We start from the raw sequence: 18,725 nt of genomic DNA, 5'->3' as shown, positions 1-18,725 counted from the left end.
AAAAAATACATTCTCCCTCTGAAAATTTCGTTTTGCGTATCGCATACGTCCGGAGCTCAATGTCACACTTATATTTTTAACAATTGCGAATGAATGAAAATCTTGAAAACGTACTGGACACCTCTCTGAGAGGTATCTTGTTAAGATACACGCTACGTCACTGTGATGGCAGATATCAGCCAAGGAAGAAACTCTAATTCGGCATTTTCACAGTCGCCCCAAACCGCTACAGGGATGGCGAACCGGAAGTTTTGGAGTACACTTCTACTATTGTTGCTAATTCCGGAAATGTATGCGGAGCCTGCGTGCGACAGGTATAGGCCACGATACCTCATTTTTCATGTTTAAATGTTCAAAACTCTTACCATGCTTACATAATAAGAATATGTTCTGTATGTATACTTTTGTTTGTAGATGCAAACTGGACAAAGCTATTAAAACAAGGGCTGTTTGTAAAACATGCATGCCCCCCATATGGGCTGTCCGTTGTAGTGGCAGCCATTGTGTGAATACGTTTTTTGTCACTGTGACCTTGACCTTTGACCTAGTGACCTGAAAATCAATAGGGGTCATCTGCGAGTCATGATCAATGTACCTATGAAGTGTCATGATCCTAGGCAAAAGCGTTCTTGAGTTATCATACGGAAACAATTTTACTGTTTCGGGTCACTGTGACCTTGACCTTTGACCTAGTGACCTGAAAATCAATATTGGACATCTTCGAGTCATGATAAATGTACCTATGAAGTTTCATGATCCTAGGCGTAAGCGTTCTTGAGTTGTCATCCGGAAACCATTTAACTATTTCGGGTCACCGTGACCTTGACCTTTGACCTAGTGACCTCAAAATCAATAGGGGTCATCTGCGAGTCATGATCAATCTACCCATGAAGTTTCATGATCCTAGGCATATGTGTTCTTGAGTTATCATCCGGAAACCATTTTACTATTTCGGGTCACCGTGACCTTGACCTTTGACCTACTGACCTCAAAATCAAAAGGGTTTATCTGCGAGTCATGATCTATCTACCTATGAAGTTTCATGATCCTAGGCGTATGCGTTCTTGAGTTATCATCCGGAAACCATTTTACTATTTCGGGTCACCATGACCTTGACTTTTGACCTAGTGACCTCATAATCAATAGGGGTCATCTGCAAGTCATGATCAATCTACCTATGAAGTTTCATGATCCTAGGCATAAGCGCTCTTGAGTTATCATCCGGAAACCATTTTACTACTTCGGGTCACCATGACCTTGACCTAGTGACCTCAAAATCTATAGGGGTCATCTGCGAGTCATGATCTATCTACCTATGAAGTTTCATGATCCTAGGCCTAAGCGTTCTTGAGTTATCATCCGGAAACCACCTGATGGACGGACCGACAGACCGACCGACATGTGCAAAGCAATATACCCCCTCTTCTTCGAAGGGGGGCATAATTATGTATGAATATTTAAACTGATACACATAAAATGAAAAAAAAGAGAAAAAAACAACGCATCACCTAATCCATATTTTAACACGTAGGTACAAACATTTGGGTGTCTCATCAAATATAAAGATTCAAATTGTGTGCATTATTGATATACGGTGGGAAAAAATATAAACGTTAAAATTATTAACTTCGATAAGACTGCATGAATAATGCAACCTATTTACGTACTATTGTCGTACACATAAATGAAGCTCGTCATGGACAATCGAGCTTTAAACACGTGCACCACACACAGGCTTATTCGCGTCGGCAAAGTCCGCTCTCATGCTATTTTTTTCAAGAATGTGTCTTTTAATCACAAATGATCTGCAGGAGGATATTGCCGTCCCGGATTAACATTTCAGTGCATATGGCGCGAGCCTTTAATGGAACAGGATTGTCCCATGACTACTATATATATATATATATATTCCCTCATGTAAATGTTTTCCATGTTTATTTAAGCGATATCTGGTGTCACGGGCCTCTCTTGAATGCGGTGCAGACAGCAGGACTTTTCAAAGACTCAAAGACATTTGTCGATATGCCCCTAAAAGTAGACCCAGGTAAGTATACCGATATGCATTTTTATCCTGTCACATGCCTTTAAATCAGCCCGATAACCAGGTAACCTAATATCTCAAAAGATATTAGGCTAGATGACCACGTGACCTCGAATATCCGTCAGTTGCTGTCCGCGCATGCGCACGCCTGTACTATTTTCTATTTATAAAATAAACTTGTTTTTAATTAAAAAAAATACAACATACGTGTCAAGTACTGTTTGTAATTATTATATTAACAGCATAATTTCGTCTTTGTGTATTGAATTAATAACGATTGACTCGATTTATGTGTTGTTTAACAAGACGGAAGCTAGCCTTAGCGTTTTGCACGACGTGACGTCACAATGTTTTTGCTGCGGCGTGTTTTTTTTCCCATATTAAATATTTAAACACAAAAAACTGGAAAACTATATATTTTAGAAACATTTCAACGAATGTTGTAAATGTGACAGGATAAATAGAATAATAGGTTGGTGACGTGGATGGAGAATGGTTATCTGGCTCGTCGGAGGATCTTATCGGGTTCGCCTTCGGCTCACCCGATAACTTCCTCCGACTTGCCAGATAACCATTCTCCATCCACATCACCAACCTATTATTCTCTATATAACGGTCCTCGTAACATGCACATTACAGTGTACTCAGGTAGGTACACCAATATTCTCCTTTAATCGGACTCTGACAGGTAAAATAATATGCCCCTTAAATCTGACCTGGGTAGGTAGATCTATATGCCCCCTAAAAGGTCCCGGAAAGGTAGATCGATAAGCCCCTTAAAGGTGACCTAGGTAAGAAATTCATGCAATCTTATCTCAGAAGGCTACTTAACGTATTCTTATAACTTTACAGGCGTTACATGACGCCTTAATGAAAGCTGACCTCGATTGATAACTGAAGTCTTTTAAGTCTTGCATCAATGCAACTTGACCTCGGTTAGTTGTTTAACTCATTCATGTACACATGATCTCAGTTGGTTATGTAATGCCTTCATGACCGATATCGCTTTAACGACGCATCGCATGATTTTAACAGTATACCTTTGAGTTAAATAAAGGTGTTTAGTTTCTGATTGTTTGTTCTGATGTATGGTACACATGCATGATAACTGCATAGAGCACAGCACTTAATCGTTTGGTAATTCGATGCTTCTACTTATGTATATTGTATGTTTACTTTCTTTACGTATTAAAATAAATAAATCAATGCACGTACTTTATAACAAAACTCATGCGTTTACTTTCAGAAACGATGATGAATGCGTTTAATAGTCTGAACAGCAGCGTCAAAGAGAATTCCTCCGAACTTCGGGCATTCGTGGATCGGTTCTTCGACCTGCCCGGTAGCGAACTCGTCACGTGGGAACCAGAGGACGCCGTGGAAAAGTAGAGGATGCGGCTTGTATATAGTTATTTAAGTTCTCCAATATGGACATGTCTAGTATATAGTTCTGAGAGTTCTCCATTGTGGACTGTGTCTAGTATATAGTTCTGAGAGTTCTCCATTGTGGAATGTGTCAAGTATATAGTTCTGAGAGTACTCCATTGTGGACTGTGTCTAGTATAGAGTTCTGAGAGTTCTCCAATATGGACTGTGTCTAGTATATAGTTCTGAGAGTTCTCCAATGTCGACTGTGTCTAGTATATAGTACTGAGAGTTCTTCAACATGGACATTATCTAGTATATAATTCTGAGAGTTCTCCAATATGGACTGTGGTTTGTATATAGTTCTGAGAGTTCTCCAATATGGACTGTGTCTAGTACATAGTTCTGAGAGTTCTCCAATGTGGACTGTGTCTAGTATATAGTACTGAGAGTTCTTCAACATGGACATTATCAAGTATATAATTCTGAGAGTTCTACAATATGGACTGTGGTATGTATATACTTCTGAGAGTTCTCCAATATGGACTGTGACCTGTATATAGTACTGAGAGTTCTCCAATGTGGACTGTGTCTAGTATATAGTGCTGAGAGTTATCCAATATGGACTGTGGTTTGTATAGTTCTTTGAGTTCTCCAATATAGACTGTGTTTATTAAATAGTTCTGAGAGTTCTCCAATATGGACTGTGTCTAGTATATAGTTCTGAAAGTTCTTCAATATGGACTGTGTCTATTCAATAGTTCTGAAAGTTCTCCAATATGGACTGTGTCTATTAAATAGTTCTGAGAGTTCTTCAATATGGACTGTGTCTAGTATATAGTTCTGAGAGTTCTCCAATATGGACTATGTCTATTATATAGTTCTGAGATTTCTCCAATTTGGACTGTGTTTATGAAATAGTTCTGAGAGTTCTCCAATATGGACTGTGTCTATTATATAGTCCTCCAGTATGGACTGTGGCTTGTATATAGCCCTGAGATTTTTCCAATATGGACCGTGTCTATTAAATTGTTCTGAGAGTTCTCCAATACGGACTGAGGCTCGTATATAGTTCTGAGAGTTCTCCAATATGAACTGTGTCTTGTATATAGTTTTGAAAGTTCTCTTATATGGAATTTGTCCTGTATATAGTTCTGAGAGTTCTAAAATATGGACATTTCTAGTATATAGTTCTGAGAGTTCTCCAATATGGACTTTGGTTAGTATATAGTTCTGAAAGTTCTCCAATATGGACTTTGTCTAGTATATAGCTCTGCGAGTTCTCCAATATGGACATTTCTAGTGTATAGTTCTCAGAGTTCTCCAATATGGACTGTGGTTAGTATATAGTTATGAGCGTTCTTCAATATGGATTGTGTCTAGTAGACATGTATACAGTAGTTCTGAGAGTTCCCCAATGTGGACTGTGTCTAGTATATAGTTCTGAGAGTTCTCCATTGTGGACTGTGTCTAGTATATAGTTCTGAGAGTTCTCCATTGTGGACTGTGTCTAGTATATAGTTCTGAGAGTTCTCCATTGTCGACTGTGTCTAGTATATAGTGCTGAGAGTTCTTCAACATGGACATTATCTAGTATATAATTTTGAGAGTTCTCCAATATGGACTGTGCTTTGTATTTAGTTCTGAGAGTTCTCCAATATGGACTGTGTCTAGTATATAGTTCTGAGAGTTCTCCAATGTGGACTGTGTCTAGTATATAGTACTGAGAGTTCTTCAACATGGACATTATCTATTATATAATTCTGAGAGTTCTCCAATATGGACTGTGGTTTGTATATACTTCTGAGAGTTCTCCAATATGGGCTGTGACTTATATATAGTTCTTAGAGTTCTCCAATGTGGACTGTGTCTAGTATATAGTGCTGAGAGTTATCCAATATGGACTGTAGTTTGTATAGTTCTTTGAGTTCTCCAATATGGACTGTGTTTATTAAATACACATGAGAGTTCTCCAATATGGACTGTGTCTAGTATATAGTTCTGAGAGTTCTTCAATATGGACGTGTCTATAAAATAGTTCTGAGAGTTCTCCAATATTGACTGTGTTCATAAATAGTTCCGTGAGTTCTTCAATATGGACTGTGTCTAGTATATAGTTCTGAGATTTCTCCAATATGGACTGGGTTTATGAAATAGTTCTGAGAGTTCTCCAATATGGACTGTGTCTATTATATAGTCCTCCAGTATGGACTGTGGCTTGTATACAGTCCTGAGATTTTTCCAATATGGGCTGTGACTTGTATATAGTTCTGAGATTTCTCCAATATGGACTGTGTTTATGAAATAGTTCTGAGAGTTCTCCAATACGGACTGTGTCTATTATACAGTTCTGAGAGTTCTTCAATATGGACTGAGGCTCGTATATAGTTCTGAGAGTACTACAATATGAACTGTGTCTTGTATATAGTTCTGAAAGTTCTCCAATATGGAATTTGTCCTGTATATAGTTCTGAGAGTTCTCCAATACGGACATTTCTAGTATATAGTTCTGAGAGTTCTCCAATATGGACTGTGGTTAGTATATAGTTCTGAAAGTTCTCCAATATGGACTTTGTCTAGTATATAGCTCTGCGAGTTCTCCAATATGGACTTTTCTAGTATATAGTTCTGAGAGTTCTCCCATATGGACTGTGGTTAGTATTTAGTTATGAGCGTTCTTCAATTGGATTGTGTCCAGTAGACATGTATACAGTAGTTCTGAGAGTTCCCCAATGTGGACTGTGTCTAGTATATAGTTCTGAGAGTTCTCCAATGTGGACTGTGGCTTGTATATAGTTCTGAGAGTTCTCCAATATGGACTGTAACTAGTATATAGTCCTGAGAATTATCCAATATGAACTGTGTCTACTATATAGTTCTGAGAGTTATTCAATATGGACTGTTTCTAGTATACATATATAGTTCTGAGAGTTCTCCAATATAGACTGTGTTTATTATATAGTTATGAGCGTTCGTCAATATGGATTGTGTCTAGTAGACATGTATCGTTCTGAGAGTTCTCCAATGTGGACTGTGCCTAGTATATAGTTATGAGCGTTCTCCAATATGAACTGTGTCTAGTATATAGTTATGAGAGTTCTCCAATATGAACTGTGTCTAGTATATAGTTCTGAGAGTTCTCCAATGTGGACTGTGCCTAGTATATAGTTATGAGAGTTCTCCAATGTGGACTGTGTCTATTATTTAGTTCTGAGAGTTTTCCAATGTGGACTGTGTCTAGTATATAGTTCTGAGAGTTCTCCAGTATGAACTTTGTCTAGCATATAGTTCTGAGAGTTCCCCAATGTGGACTGTGTCTAGTATATAGTTCTGGGAGTTCTCCAATATGAACTGTGTCTAGTATATAGTTATGAGAGTTCCCCAATGTGGACTGTGTCTAGTAAATAGTTCTGAGAGTTCTCCAATATTAACTGTGTCTAGTATATAGTTATGAGAGTTCTCTAATGTCGACTGTGGCTAGTATATATTTCTGAGAGTTCTCCAATGTGGACTGTGGCTAGTATATATTTCTGAGAGAACTCCAATGTCGACTGTGGCTAGTATATATTTCTGAGAGTTCTTTAGTACGGACTGTGTCTAGTATATATTTCTGAGAGTTCTCCAATGTGGAATGTGGCTAGTATATTGTTCTGGAAGTTCTACAATATGAACTGTGTCTAGTATATAGTTCTGGGAGTTCTTCAATATGGACTGAGGCTCGTATAGAGTTCTGGGAGTTCACCAATATGAACTGTGTCTAGTATATAGTTCTGAGAGTTCTTCAATATGGACTTATGCTTGTATATAGTTCTGAGAGTTCTCCAATGTGGACTGTGTTTTGTATATACATGTAGTTATGAGAGTTCTCCAATGTGGACTGTGTCTAGTATATAGTTATGAGAGTACTTCAATATGGACTGTCTCTAGTATACGTGTATAGTTCTGCGAGTTCTCCAATATGGACTGTGTCTAGTATATAGTTCTGAGAGTTCTTCAATATGGACTGATGCTTGTATATAGTTCTGCGAGTTCTCCAATGTGGACTGTGTCTAGTATATAGTTCTGAGAGTTCTCCAATGCGGACTGTGTCTAGTATATAGTTATGAGAGTTTTTCAATATGGACATTATCTAGTAAATAATACTAAGAGTTTTTCAATGTGGACTGTGTCTAGTATATAGTTATGAGAGTTCTTCGATATGGACATTATCTAGTATATAATACTAAGAGTTCTTCAATATGGACTGTGTCTAGTATATAGTTATGAGAGTTCTTCGATATGGACATTATCTAGTATATAATACTAAGAGTTCTTCAATATGGACTGTGTCTAGTATATAGTTATGAGAGTACTTCAATATGGACTGTCTCTAGTATACGTGTATAGTTCTGCGAGTTCTCCAATATGGACTGTGTATAGTATATAGTTCTGAGAGTTCTTCAATATGGACTGTGTCTGCTATACGTGTTAAGTTCTGCGAGTGTCCAAAGTGGACTTTATCTAGTATGTAGTTCTGAGAGTTTTCTAATGTGGACTGTGGCTAGTATATAGTTCTGAGAGTTCTCCAATGTGGACTGTGTTCTGTATATACATGTAGTTATGAGAGTTCTCCAATGTGGACTGTGTCTAGTATATAGTTATGAGAGTACTTCAATATGGACTGTCTCTAGTATACGTGTATAGTTCTGCGAGTTCTCCAATATGGACTGTGTATAGTATATAGTTCTGAGAGTTCTTCAATATGGACTGTGTCTGCTATACGTGTTTAGTTCTGCGAGTGTCCAAAGTGGACTTTATCTAGTATGTAGTTCTGAGAGTTTTCTAATGTGGACTGTGGCTAGTATATAGTTCTGAGAGTTCTCCAATGTGGACTGTGTTCTGTATATACATGTAGTTATGAGAGTTCTCCAATGTGGACTGTGTCTAGTATATAGTTATGAGAGTACTTCAATATGGACTGTCTCTAGTATACGTGTATAGTTCTGCGAGTTCTCCAATATGGACTGTGTATAGTATATAGTTCTGAGAGTTCTTCAATATGGACTGTGTCTGCTATACGTGTTTAGTTCTGCGAGTGTCCAAAGTGGACTTTATCTAGTATGTAGTTCTGAGAGTTTTCTAATGTGGACTGTGGCTAGTATATAGTTCTGAGAGTTCTCCAATGTGGACTGTTTCTAGTATATAGTTCTGAGAGTTCTCAAATATGGACTGTGTCTAGTATATCGTTCTGAGAGTTCTCCAATGTGGACTGTGTCTTGTATATAGTTCTGAGAGTTCTCCAATATGGACTGTGTCTTGTATATAGTTCTGAGAGTTCTCCAATGTGGACTGTGTCTAGTATATAGTTCTGAGAATTCTCCAATATTGACTGTGTCTAGTATATAGTATTGAGAGTTCTCCAATATGGACTGTGTCTAGTATATAGTTCTGGGAATTCTCCAATATGGACTGTGTCTAGTATATAGTACTGAGAGTTCTCCAATATGAACTGTGTCTAGTATATAGTTCTGAGAGTTCTTCAATATGGACTGTGTCTAGTATATAGTTCTGAGAGTTCTCCAATTTGGACTGCGGCTTGTATTAAGTTATGAGAGTTCCCCAATGTGGACTGTGTCTAGTTTATAGTCCTGAGAGTTCTCCAATATGGACTGTGTCTAGTATATCGTTCTGAGAGTTATTCAATGTGGACTGTGTCTAGTATATAGTTCTGAGAGTTATTCAATGTGGCCTGTGTATAGCATATTGTTCTGAGAGTTCTTCAATGTGGAATGTGTCTAGTATATCGTTTTGAGAGTTCTTCAATGTGGACTGTGGCTAGTATATAGTTCTGATAGTTCTTCAATACTGACCGTGGCTTGTATATTTTGTACTATTTAATATGTTCAAAATGGCAAAATCCAGCCTTAATTATCCCTCCCAGACCTAAGGAACTACACATGTAGCTCGATGTGTGTCGTTCTTGTGGCCGGCTATAAACCACGCGGGCATAGCAATCCTCAAATCGTCGTTCATTTACCAGTTAACAACAAAAACTTGATTATTTTGATACAAAGAAGTTAAAAAAAAAACACGAGAGCATATCAAAACGAATAATATAAAGAATATCATAAAAACATTCATATTGACGTTCCATTGTTTATTAATAAACTACATTTGTATTTAATTAATTCCCTCATACAATTATCAATGAACAATTATACACTTTGTACACTTTAAACATGATAATGTTTTTCAGCCCAGCATTTCTCCGTTTTGTGCGAGACCCTGTATACAGACAGTTCGGCAAGGATATGTGCAGTATGTGGAAACATTTAGGTAGGAAGGTGAGTATATTCGTGATTAAAACAACGCTCATATACCATGAATGCATTTCTTTCTTGGGCCTATATGATGCCATTTTACTACGACCTATTTGTGTTCGACAACAGACTATTGATTGAGTTCAATGCATGTGTCTCACACTTGTAAATCAGCTCAGATAAAAGCAAGCATTGCACTCAGCGGTATTTCGAATACAATATTACATAATTTAAATTTTGCATCACTCACTTATTTAGCAAATTGTATTGTTATCACATTTAAGTACGCTAAAATTACACTAAAATTAATACATAATAATACAATTTCAGATTTATATATGCAAAAGCTGAATAGAATCCATGCAATTCGATATACGAAACCTATATTGATTCACTGTACGGTCACAGTTCGAGATTAATGTTATGCCTCTATTGATTTTATCATATAGACGGACGCAAACGTCTTCATAATGTCGACGTTATTTGTCCATACGGATAATGCCGAATTATTGGCAATAACGCGAAGAAAGTACTTTTCTAAATCCATCAAGAGTTTGCACCTAGCTAAGTCTAAAACCCATACTTTGTAGTTTGCTAGGTTTTTGCGTCTTACAAAGCTTCTATAATATTCCGGAATGATCTAAAGCAACGTGCGTCGAGATTGACTGGACACATTTTCGTTGTTTAATGGACACCACTCGATTGTTCATTGGTTATGTACATCTATTTGCTGTTATTTGATGTCTTGCAAAAAAAGTTCTCATCAATAATATATGGTATATTGATATCTCGTAGAGGTTCTTGCGCTTCAAAAATTTATATACAATCATTCAAGCGATTTGTAGATGTTCGCGGTGCCTCTTGCAGCACTTTGGATCAGCAAACGATTTATTGCATCTATCTTACGGTGTCCGGAGATAGTCGATGTATCGCGATTTTTCTTTCAGATTAAGCGGAACGTTAAGGATCACCCGGAAAGATACTCCCTCATCTACATGGAACATCCCTTCATCGTACCCGGAGGAAGATTCAGGGAGACCTATTACTGGTTACCATTTATTATATAACGTTTAGATGTGTATAAAAAATATTCAAAGAGACATTTTAACGTGTCTATAGAAGATTCAGAGAAACTTATAACTTACCCATCACTATATAACCTCTAGAAGATGTGTATATAGACGATTCAGATGAGATGAGACGAGAGACATGCTACTGGTTACCTATTACTAAATAAAGCCTATACATGTATATGTATGTAGAAGATACGTACATACCTATTACTGGTAACCATTCAGTATATGTCTAACATGTACAAACTACCTTATACAGAAAAGTTTAATATATAATAGAACATTTGAATGCATATATAACGAATAGTTGGTGAGTTTTCGATAAAAAATGAATCTGATCATGCGAGGCTAAGAAACTTATCAGCACCAGGCTTGTCAAGCACTTCAATGTTCTCCAATATGATATGCATGTACTTCCTCGTTATTTTATACTGACATATTCTTTTTATTATGACAGGCTATCCTCGTTAATTATGTAAACGGCGTAGAAATATATCAAAGATTGAAAACTAAAACGTTGGTTTTGCAGTTCAGCTGTGTTTTTGTTGTTGTTTACTACTCTTTGTTTGACGTTAAATTGAAATATATCGCGTTTTAAAACAAGCGATAGAATTAACGTTAGCTCAATAGGCCTACGTCAATATGATTAAGTTAGAACATAACACGATTGGTTGTTGTACGATCGCTTGTAGCTGGATATAATAAATTTATAATTCACTTGCACTATACTTGCTTAAGATGCATATGTTCTTTATGTAATTTTCCAGGGACTCGTTCTGGGTGGTTAAGGGTTTGCTATCCTGTGAGATGACCCATACCGTTAAAGGAATGCTGCAAAATTTTCTTTCTTTAATAACAAGGTTTTGCCTATTATTTCATTGTTTGTATGTGTGATTGATAGTAAATGTATTTGAGCAAACACGATGTCTTTCACAAAGTATCACTGATATTTTATCAATAAGCACAATTTGTTAATCAAACGTGTAAAAAATGATTGATGAAAATTAAAAGCTGAATATGTACGTGCTTTCTCTTTAACAGATATGGCATGATACCTAATGGCAGTAGGATGTACTACACGAAGCGATCACAGCCACCATTCTTCATTCCCATGGTGCAGCTGTACCTGCATGCTACGAATGACACCGAGTTTATCCGAAGTAACATTGACATCATAGAAAAGGAGTACCTTTTTTGGAATACTAATAGAACCGTGGATTTTCAATATGGAGGAAAATCAGTAACGTTGAATCGTTACGCGACACCTATAGATGAACCAAGGTATCGTTGCCCTACATCTTACAATACTTCGCTAATTGATATTTCGGGAAACTTAACTTTCATTGTTGCTAATTTAGATTATCATTGTATGGAATGCCTAACTACAATAGATTTAAGATTGTTTTTATTGTTAAAGATTTTAGATCTACATTCAGATGAAAAAAAATATGTCCTATATATTAGCTTTTTCGCTTGCGGTTTAGAATTTGGACTGGAGTTAAGAGTTCTACAGACTAAGAAGTGAGTCAGTTTAAAGGGGCCTTTTCACAGATTTTGGCATATTTTTAAGTTTGTCATTAAATGCTTTAAATTGATAAATGTAAGCAATGGATCTTAAAAGCTCCAGTAAAAAATCAAGAATAAAATTTAAAAAAGGAAAAAGAAGTAGCCGGTACCAGGGCTCGAACCAGTGACCCTTGGAGACCTGGAGTTAGTCTGAAGTAAAAACGCATTAGCCCTCTCGTCTATTCCGCCGGTATACACATGTTAAGTATTTTATAGCTTATATAAGCAATCTTCGTAGTTTCGTAAATTCAAACGACAACAACAAAACTCTCCAAATTATTCAATCGTTTCGCGTTGCAACGCTTTATAATTTTTAGGTTTTCAAATCGTCAAAAGATACATATAATGGCTATATTGGACAATGGTAAATGTTTAGTAATACTGTTTCCTCACAAATATCATAACTATAACGAAAATTTGCGAATCTGAAATAACTTTTTTCAATTTTGTCAATTTACCAAACCGTGAAAAGATCCCTTTAATAGATGTTGCAATACAACGGCTTTCAGAATAGTGCCATAGATATTTGCAATTATTTTATATTATACTGGCAAACGCAGATAAAAGGTGTTTGCAAACAAACAAAAAAACATATACAAAACGAACGTTGTATACCTGTATGATAAAACGATAATGTATCTATACACATTATAAACAGTTTTACATATACAGGCCGGAATCGTATCGAGAAGACAAAGAGACTGCGCGACGTGCTTCCGACAGAGCGCCACCGGAAGTCTACACAAATCTGGCGTCTGCAGCCGAGTCGGGCTGGGATTTCTCGTCACGCTGGTTCTCGTCGAGTTACAACGAGACTTTCAATAAGACCATGTGGCTGACGTATATCGACACGACTGACGTAGTTCCGGTGGATCTTAACAGCGTTTTGTGCTGGAATGAACATATACTAGAAGGGTTTTTTGCTATGTTAGGTAATCAACAGTCATACAGAATATGTAACGGTTAGATGTATACAGGCGCATCTACTGCATAACCCTCCCACGTAAAGAACATGTTAAATTATGAACAATAAAACTGAGCATAAAAATACCTATTTAGAATGTCGGTCTTCTTGAATCGTGTTTTTCTGCATAAAAGGGTACTAGTAAACATAAATAAAACAGTAAAACATAATTGCACTTTGGAAAAAAATTCGTAATGTTTTGTTTGTCTTGTATGCACCGATTTCACTCACTTTGCATACTCACTAGCAGGTTGGTGTATTTTTCACATTATATTTCATTTAGGAAACCACAACAAGTCTGCGGAGTATGCAAGTGAACGCTCCGCACGCATGCGCACGATGTCGGAAGTATTCTGGAATTCTCGGGCTGGTCAATGGTTTGACGTTTCGATAAAAGGTCGACACCAGAGGCAATCATTCTACCCGTCTAATTTATTTCCGCTTTTCACTGGCTGTTTTGAAACCAACAAAGGCTTGGAGAACGTTTTGAACTACCTTAAGGTAAATTGCATGTAACGCGTGTGTTGGTTGGTGATATGTGTAGTTAAATAACGCGTACTACAAACGGGGCACGACGATGGGCGAAAGTGTCGTCCCGGTTCAGACTTTGTCGTCCAAAACGGCTTTACTTGCCACCTACCATGAATGTATATACTTGTATTTAGAAAAATGCTAATTTCTTCTTCTTCTTCTCTAACGCTTCTACGCTTTAAGTCCGTAGGCAAGGATGACACGGGTGGGTTATGTCGCGCCTCCGCCTGGCTTTACAGCTTCTCCCGCAGACTTGCAAGTTCCGGCTATACCTTTTGCCTCAGTAGTTAGTTGTCCATGCAAATGGCAACCTTAAAACAGGAATCCCATAAGAGCGATATACCTACTTGCCACGGAACGTTTAAAATGCGAATCCTTGAAAATTATAAGGATGCTGACGCAAAATATGTTTTACATTGTATCGTGCAAAAGAGCGCCTTCACAGAAATGTGTCAAATTTCATATGCATTCAACGAGATACGCTGAAAATGTATGACTTTCTCAGACATGAGTTCTATGTCGACCGTATTTATTCTATGAAAGGGCCGCAACTTGCTGAACTTTATAAGCGGCGTTCCGACGTCTCGGGTGAACACCGGGCAGCAATGGGACTTTCCCAACGCGTGGCCCCCGCTCATAGACGCCGTCACAACCGCACTGGAACGCATCAACGTCAAAAGCCGGGAAGCTGCGTTGAATCTGGCTGACCAATGGGTAAAGAGCAACTACGTCGGCTGGCAGCGAAAGAAAAAAATGTTTGAAAAAGTAAGTGTCATGCATATCGGCTAAGCATTTAAAGCAAAGAAGTTAAAATTATACATTTTTATAACAGTTGATAGTATTGTTTGGTAATATACAACTATATTATGGAGTTATACTACGAGCTTGCACTATTTCTGAAAAGTACGTACGAACAAAAAGTTTTCAATTTCTCTTACTATGTTCTATGTAGGATGTAATTTAGAACACGAAAAATGATTCAAATCATATTGCATGCATGTATATGGGGATGTATTAAAATGTATACAATTATTGAACTTTATAAAAATAAGTTTCCGATTCATACAAAAATGATATAGTTTATGATTACAGTACGTTGTGATATGATTACAGTACGTTGTGACAGACTATGGATCGCGGGGAAGCGGTGGTGAATACGACGTCCAGGTATAAACAGGCACACGGATTGCTTCATTCTTAGTTGTATAATATAGAAAGCTGTCAGTGAGATACATCCTTCATTGCACTGGCGGTTTGGTTATCGTATAAGGGCAGCATATAAAACAGAAAATCAGCGATGCACATGTAGAATATGTAGAAGCGTATTTTAATACTATTGTCAGTGAACGTTCGAGAAATGAATATAATACCTGTTTGTGTAATAACCCTATATTATCAACATTTCCTAGCAGTAGCACTGGTTTAAATTTGTTAATAGTTGTATAACTACAATTTCCGATACAGAGATATTGTTCATATAAACACGCCAAAGCATGCATGCACTTGCATTAAAAATTTGTTTCTCATCCAGGAAGGGTTCGGCTGGACGAACGGGGTGGTACTTGACCTGCTCCGGCGCTACGGAAAACAACTGACCTATCACGCTGACCACGTAGCGAACTCGGCCACGTGGAAAGAGACGTCATCAATCGCCTGTGCACTGTATGGAATTCTTCACGCGATACTATAGATAATACTTTGTTAGTGCTTTGTGTTCTTCAATTTATCCGACGAGTTGCACAAAGGTTTACATGGTAAAGTAGTCCGCTATGTACACGAAGTAGCAGTGTAAAGGCAATGGAAGGCATGTAAAGCACAAGTTTACACGACACCCAGAGTTTTCTTCTATATCTTTTAGCAGAATCATGCTTGACATAGAGGTACTCATTATGTTAGTTAACAAATGGCAGCCGTCTATGTTTTTGGTATTTTGATATGGTAAACAAAACTTTCTGTGGCTCGTTGAAAGTGTATATGTTAGAATGCTTAATAAATTTGAATCGAGGTATATAGCGATATTTTGTGTTGTTATTTTGCTTTTATTTTTGAATTGTTTAGAACTATTTCGCGTGGCGAAAGATCACAAATAATTTTGATATTAGATCTACTTCGCAAGGTTCGATTCAGTTATTTTAAGATGTTTTTGGCTATTTCTTTTCACAATTATAAGGTAATATTTTGACTGTCTCACCAAAGATTTTAAAATAAATATGGTATGATAAATATACATTGTATTACTATTTTAGTGTCCTTGTGAACTTGAATTTATCCGACTTGTCTCAGAAAGGCTTACATGACTCCTGAATATCCACACTAGCCATATTGACTTTGAATCTATGTTGATGTTTTCCTGGGGTAAAAAAATCACTGCAAGTGATATAAATAAAATAAAATTACAATTATATATCGTTTTAAAATTTCCACGTGCAAAAAGATGAAAGCATACCTATCACAAGTGCTAAAGCGTCCGATCGTCACAGATAAATTATTTTATCGTTAGCTTGCACATAAGAGTGTTGCGTTAGTAAAGTCTCCACGTGCATTTAAGAAATCTACGATGCCATATCACCGGTTTCATTCGATGTATATTTTCCAACACTATTTCTCACATTTAATTTTAATAATCCATCCTTGACACACATCATATATAAATTAAACTACGTTTCAAAATGCCCAGACACAAACGTCATTGAAATTATGCAATCCAGTGCTGACAAGCGAGAGCAGTTTGGCAATTCCGGATTTCCGCAACTAAGTCGAATAACAGTTGCCTCCCATTCGGGTAGGTATCGCTCACTTCCGGACTGTTAAAATTGGCGAAAAAATTAAACAATTGGAAATTCGAATGCTGTAAGCCCATTCTATACATAGATGGTGACGTGCCTACGTTATTGTCACTATTGTCTATACTAAGACGCATCACATTCCCCTGGTTTGGGGAATTGTGCTTCCGCCAAAGTAGTTCTGCGTAGGAATGAAAATGTTAATAATGAAAAGAAAATCGTTTTGATTGTGTGTTTAAAACGGAATATTGTTTAAAGAAATGTTATTTAATTATGTTTAAATGTGATTTGGAATCTCTATAAAGACTGATCGCGATTATCAGAAGTACGGTTACCTGACCTACTTTCGCTTTCACTCGTAAAAGAAGTGCTACCCACAATTCCTTTCGCGTTAGTACACAGGTCAGTAAGACCGGTGTGTACACAATGGCTGTATGCCTGAATGTCAAAATTTCGGGGATTAAGTTGGAAAATATGACATGCCTGTAATGCAGATATTCGGAACATGCACACATTCATCCTCCAACTCAATGTTAGGTAAGACTCAATACTAAACAAGGGCTGTTTGTAAAACACGCATGCCCCCCCCCCCCCCCCCCCCATATGGGCTGTCAGTTGTAGTGGCAGCCATTGTGTGAATACGTTAGAAACCATTTTACTGCTTCAGGTCACTGTGAGCTTGACCTTTGACCTAGTGACATGAAAATCAATAGGGGTCATCTGCCAGTCATTATCAATGTACCTATGAAGTTTCATGATCCTAGGCCTAAGCGTTCTTGAGTTATCATTCAAAAACCATTAAACTGTTTAGTCACTGTGACCTTGACCTTTTACCTAGTGACCTGAAAATCTATAGGGGTCATCTGCCAGTCATGATCAATGTACCTATGAAGTTTCGTGATCCTAGGCCTAACTGTTCTTGAGTTATCATCCGAAAACCATTTTACTGTTTCGAGTACCTCTGACCTTGACCGTTGACCAAGTGACCTGAAAATCAATAGGGGTCATCTGCCAGTCATGATCAATGTACCTATGAAGTTTCATGATCCTAGGAAAAGCATTATTGAGTTATCATCCGGAAACCATTTTAGTTTTTCGAGTCACCTTGACCTTTGACCTAGTGACCTGAAAATCAATAGGAGTTATCTGCCATTCATGATCAATGTATCTATGAAGTTTCATGATCCTATGCCTAAGCATTATTGAGTTATCATCCGGAAACCATTTTACTGTTTCGAGTCACTGTGACCTCAACCTTTGACCTAGTGTCCTGAAAATCAATAGGGGTCATCTGCCAGTCATGATCAATGTACCTATGAAGTTTCATGATCCTATGCCTAAGCGTTCTTGAGTTATCATCCAGATACCAGTTTACTGTTTTGAATCACTGTGACCTTGACCTTTGACCTAGTGACCTGAAAATTATGAGGGGTCATCAGCCAGTCATTATCAATGCACCTATGAAGTTTCATGATCCTAGGCCTAAGCGTATTGAGTTATCATCCGGAAACCATTTTACTATTTCGAGTCACTGTGACCTTGACCTTTGATCGAGTGACCTGAAAATTAATAGGGGTCATCTGTCAGTCATGATCAATTTACCTATGAAGTTTCATTATCCTAGGCCTAAGCGTTCTTGAGTTATCATCCATATACCAGTTTACTGCTTCGAATCACTGTGACCTTGACCTTTGACCTAGTGACCTGAAAATTATTAGGGGTCATCTTCCAGTCATGATCAATGTACCTATGAAGTTTCATGATCCTAGGCCAAAGCCTTCTTGAGTTATCATCCGGAAACCATTTTACTGTTTCGAGTCACTGTGACCTTGACCTTTGACCTAGTGACCTGAATTTTTTTAGGGGTCATCTTCCAGTAATGATCAATGTACCTATGAAGTTTCATGATCCTAGGCCAAAGCCTTCTTGAGTTATCATCCGGAAACCATTTTACTGTTTTGAGTCACTGTGACCTTGACCTTCGACCTAGTGACCTGAAAATTATTAGGGGTCATCTGCCAGTCATGATCAATGCACCTATGAAGTTTCATGATCCTAGGCCTAAGCGTATTGAGTTATCATCCGGAAACCATTTTACTGTTT

At 37.5% G+C, this 18,725-nt stretch overlaps 1 protein-coding gene across 2 annotated transcripts in view; it reads left to right on the top strand.

Moving 5' to 3' along the window:
* LOC127847565 (trehalase-like) overlaps positions 1–15,849 on the top strand; it is a 230,371-nt gene extending 214,522 nt beyond the window's left edge. Inside the window, exons 2-13 of one of the 2 annotated variants that reach the window (XM_052379574.1) lie at positions 122–314; positions 1,944–2,044; positions 3,288–3,426; positions 9,642–9,729; positions 10,653–10,753; positions 11,546–11,638; positions 11,820–12,059; positions 13,017–13,276; positions 13,592–13,809; positions 14,383–14,604; positions 14,953–15,006; positions 15,371–15,849. In XM_052379574.1, the coding sequence (XP_052235534.1) occupies positions 166–314; positions 1,944–2,044; positions 3,288–3,426; positions 9,642–9,729; positions 10,653–10,753; positions 11,546–11,638; positions 11,820–12,059; positions 13,017–13,276; positions 13,592–13,809; positions 14,383–14,604; positions 14,953–15,006; positions 15,371–15,529 (1,824 nt within the window). In that variant the 5' untranslated portion in view covers positions 122–165 and the 3' untranslated portion in view covers positions 15,530–15,849. The remainder of the gene's footprint in view (positions 1–121; positions 315–1,943; positions 2,045–3,287; positions 3,427–9,641; positions 9,730–10,652; positions 10,754–11,545; positions 11,639–11,819; positions 12,060–13,016; positions 13,277–13,591; positions 13,810–14,382; positions 14,605–14,952; positions 15,007–15,370) is intronic. The other variant, XM_052379575.1, reaches the window with a different exon arrangement.
* The last annotated feature ends 2,876 nt before the right edge of the window (positions 15,850–18,725 follow it).

This window comes from Dreissena polymorpha, chromosome 10 (genome assembly GCF_020536995.1).
Source record: "Dreissena polymorpha isolate Duluth1 chromosome 10, UMN_Dpol_1.0, whole genome shotgun sequence".
NCBI lineage: Eukaryota > Metazoa > Mollusca > Bivalvia > Myida > Dreissenidae > Dreissena > Dreissena polymorpha.
Note: the sequence above shows the minus strand (reverse complement) of the source record. Positions and strands in the feature narration are given on the sequence as shown.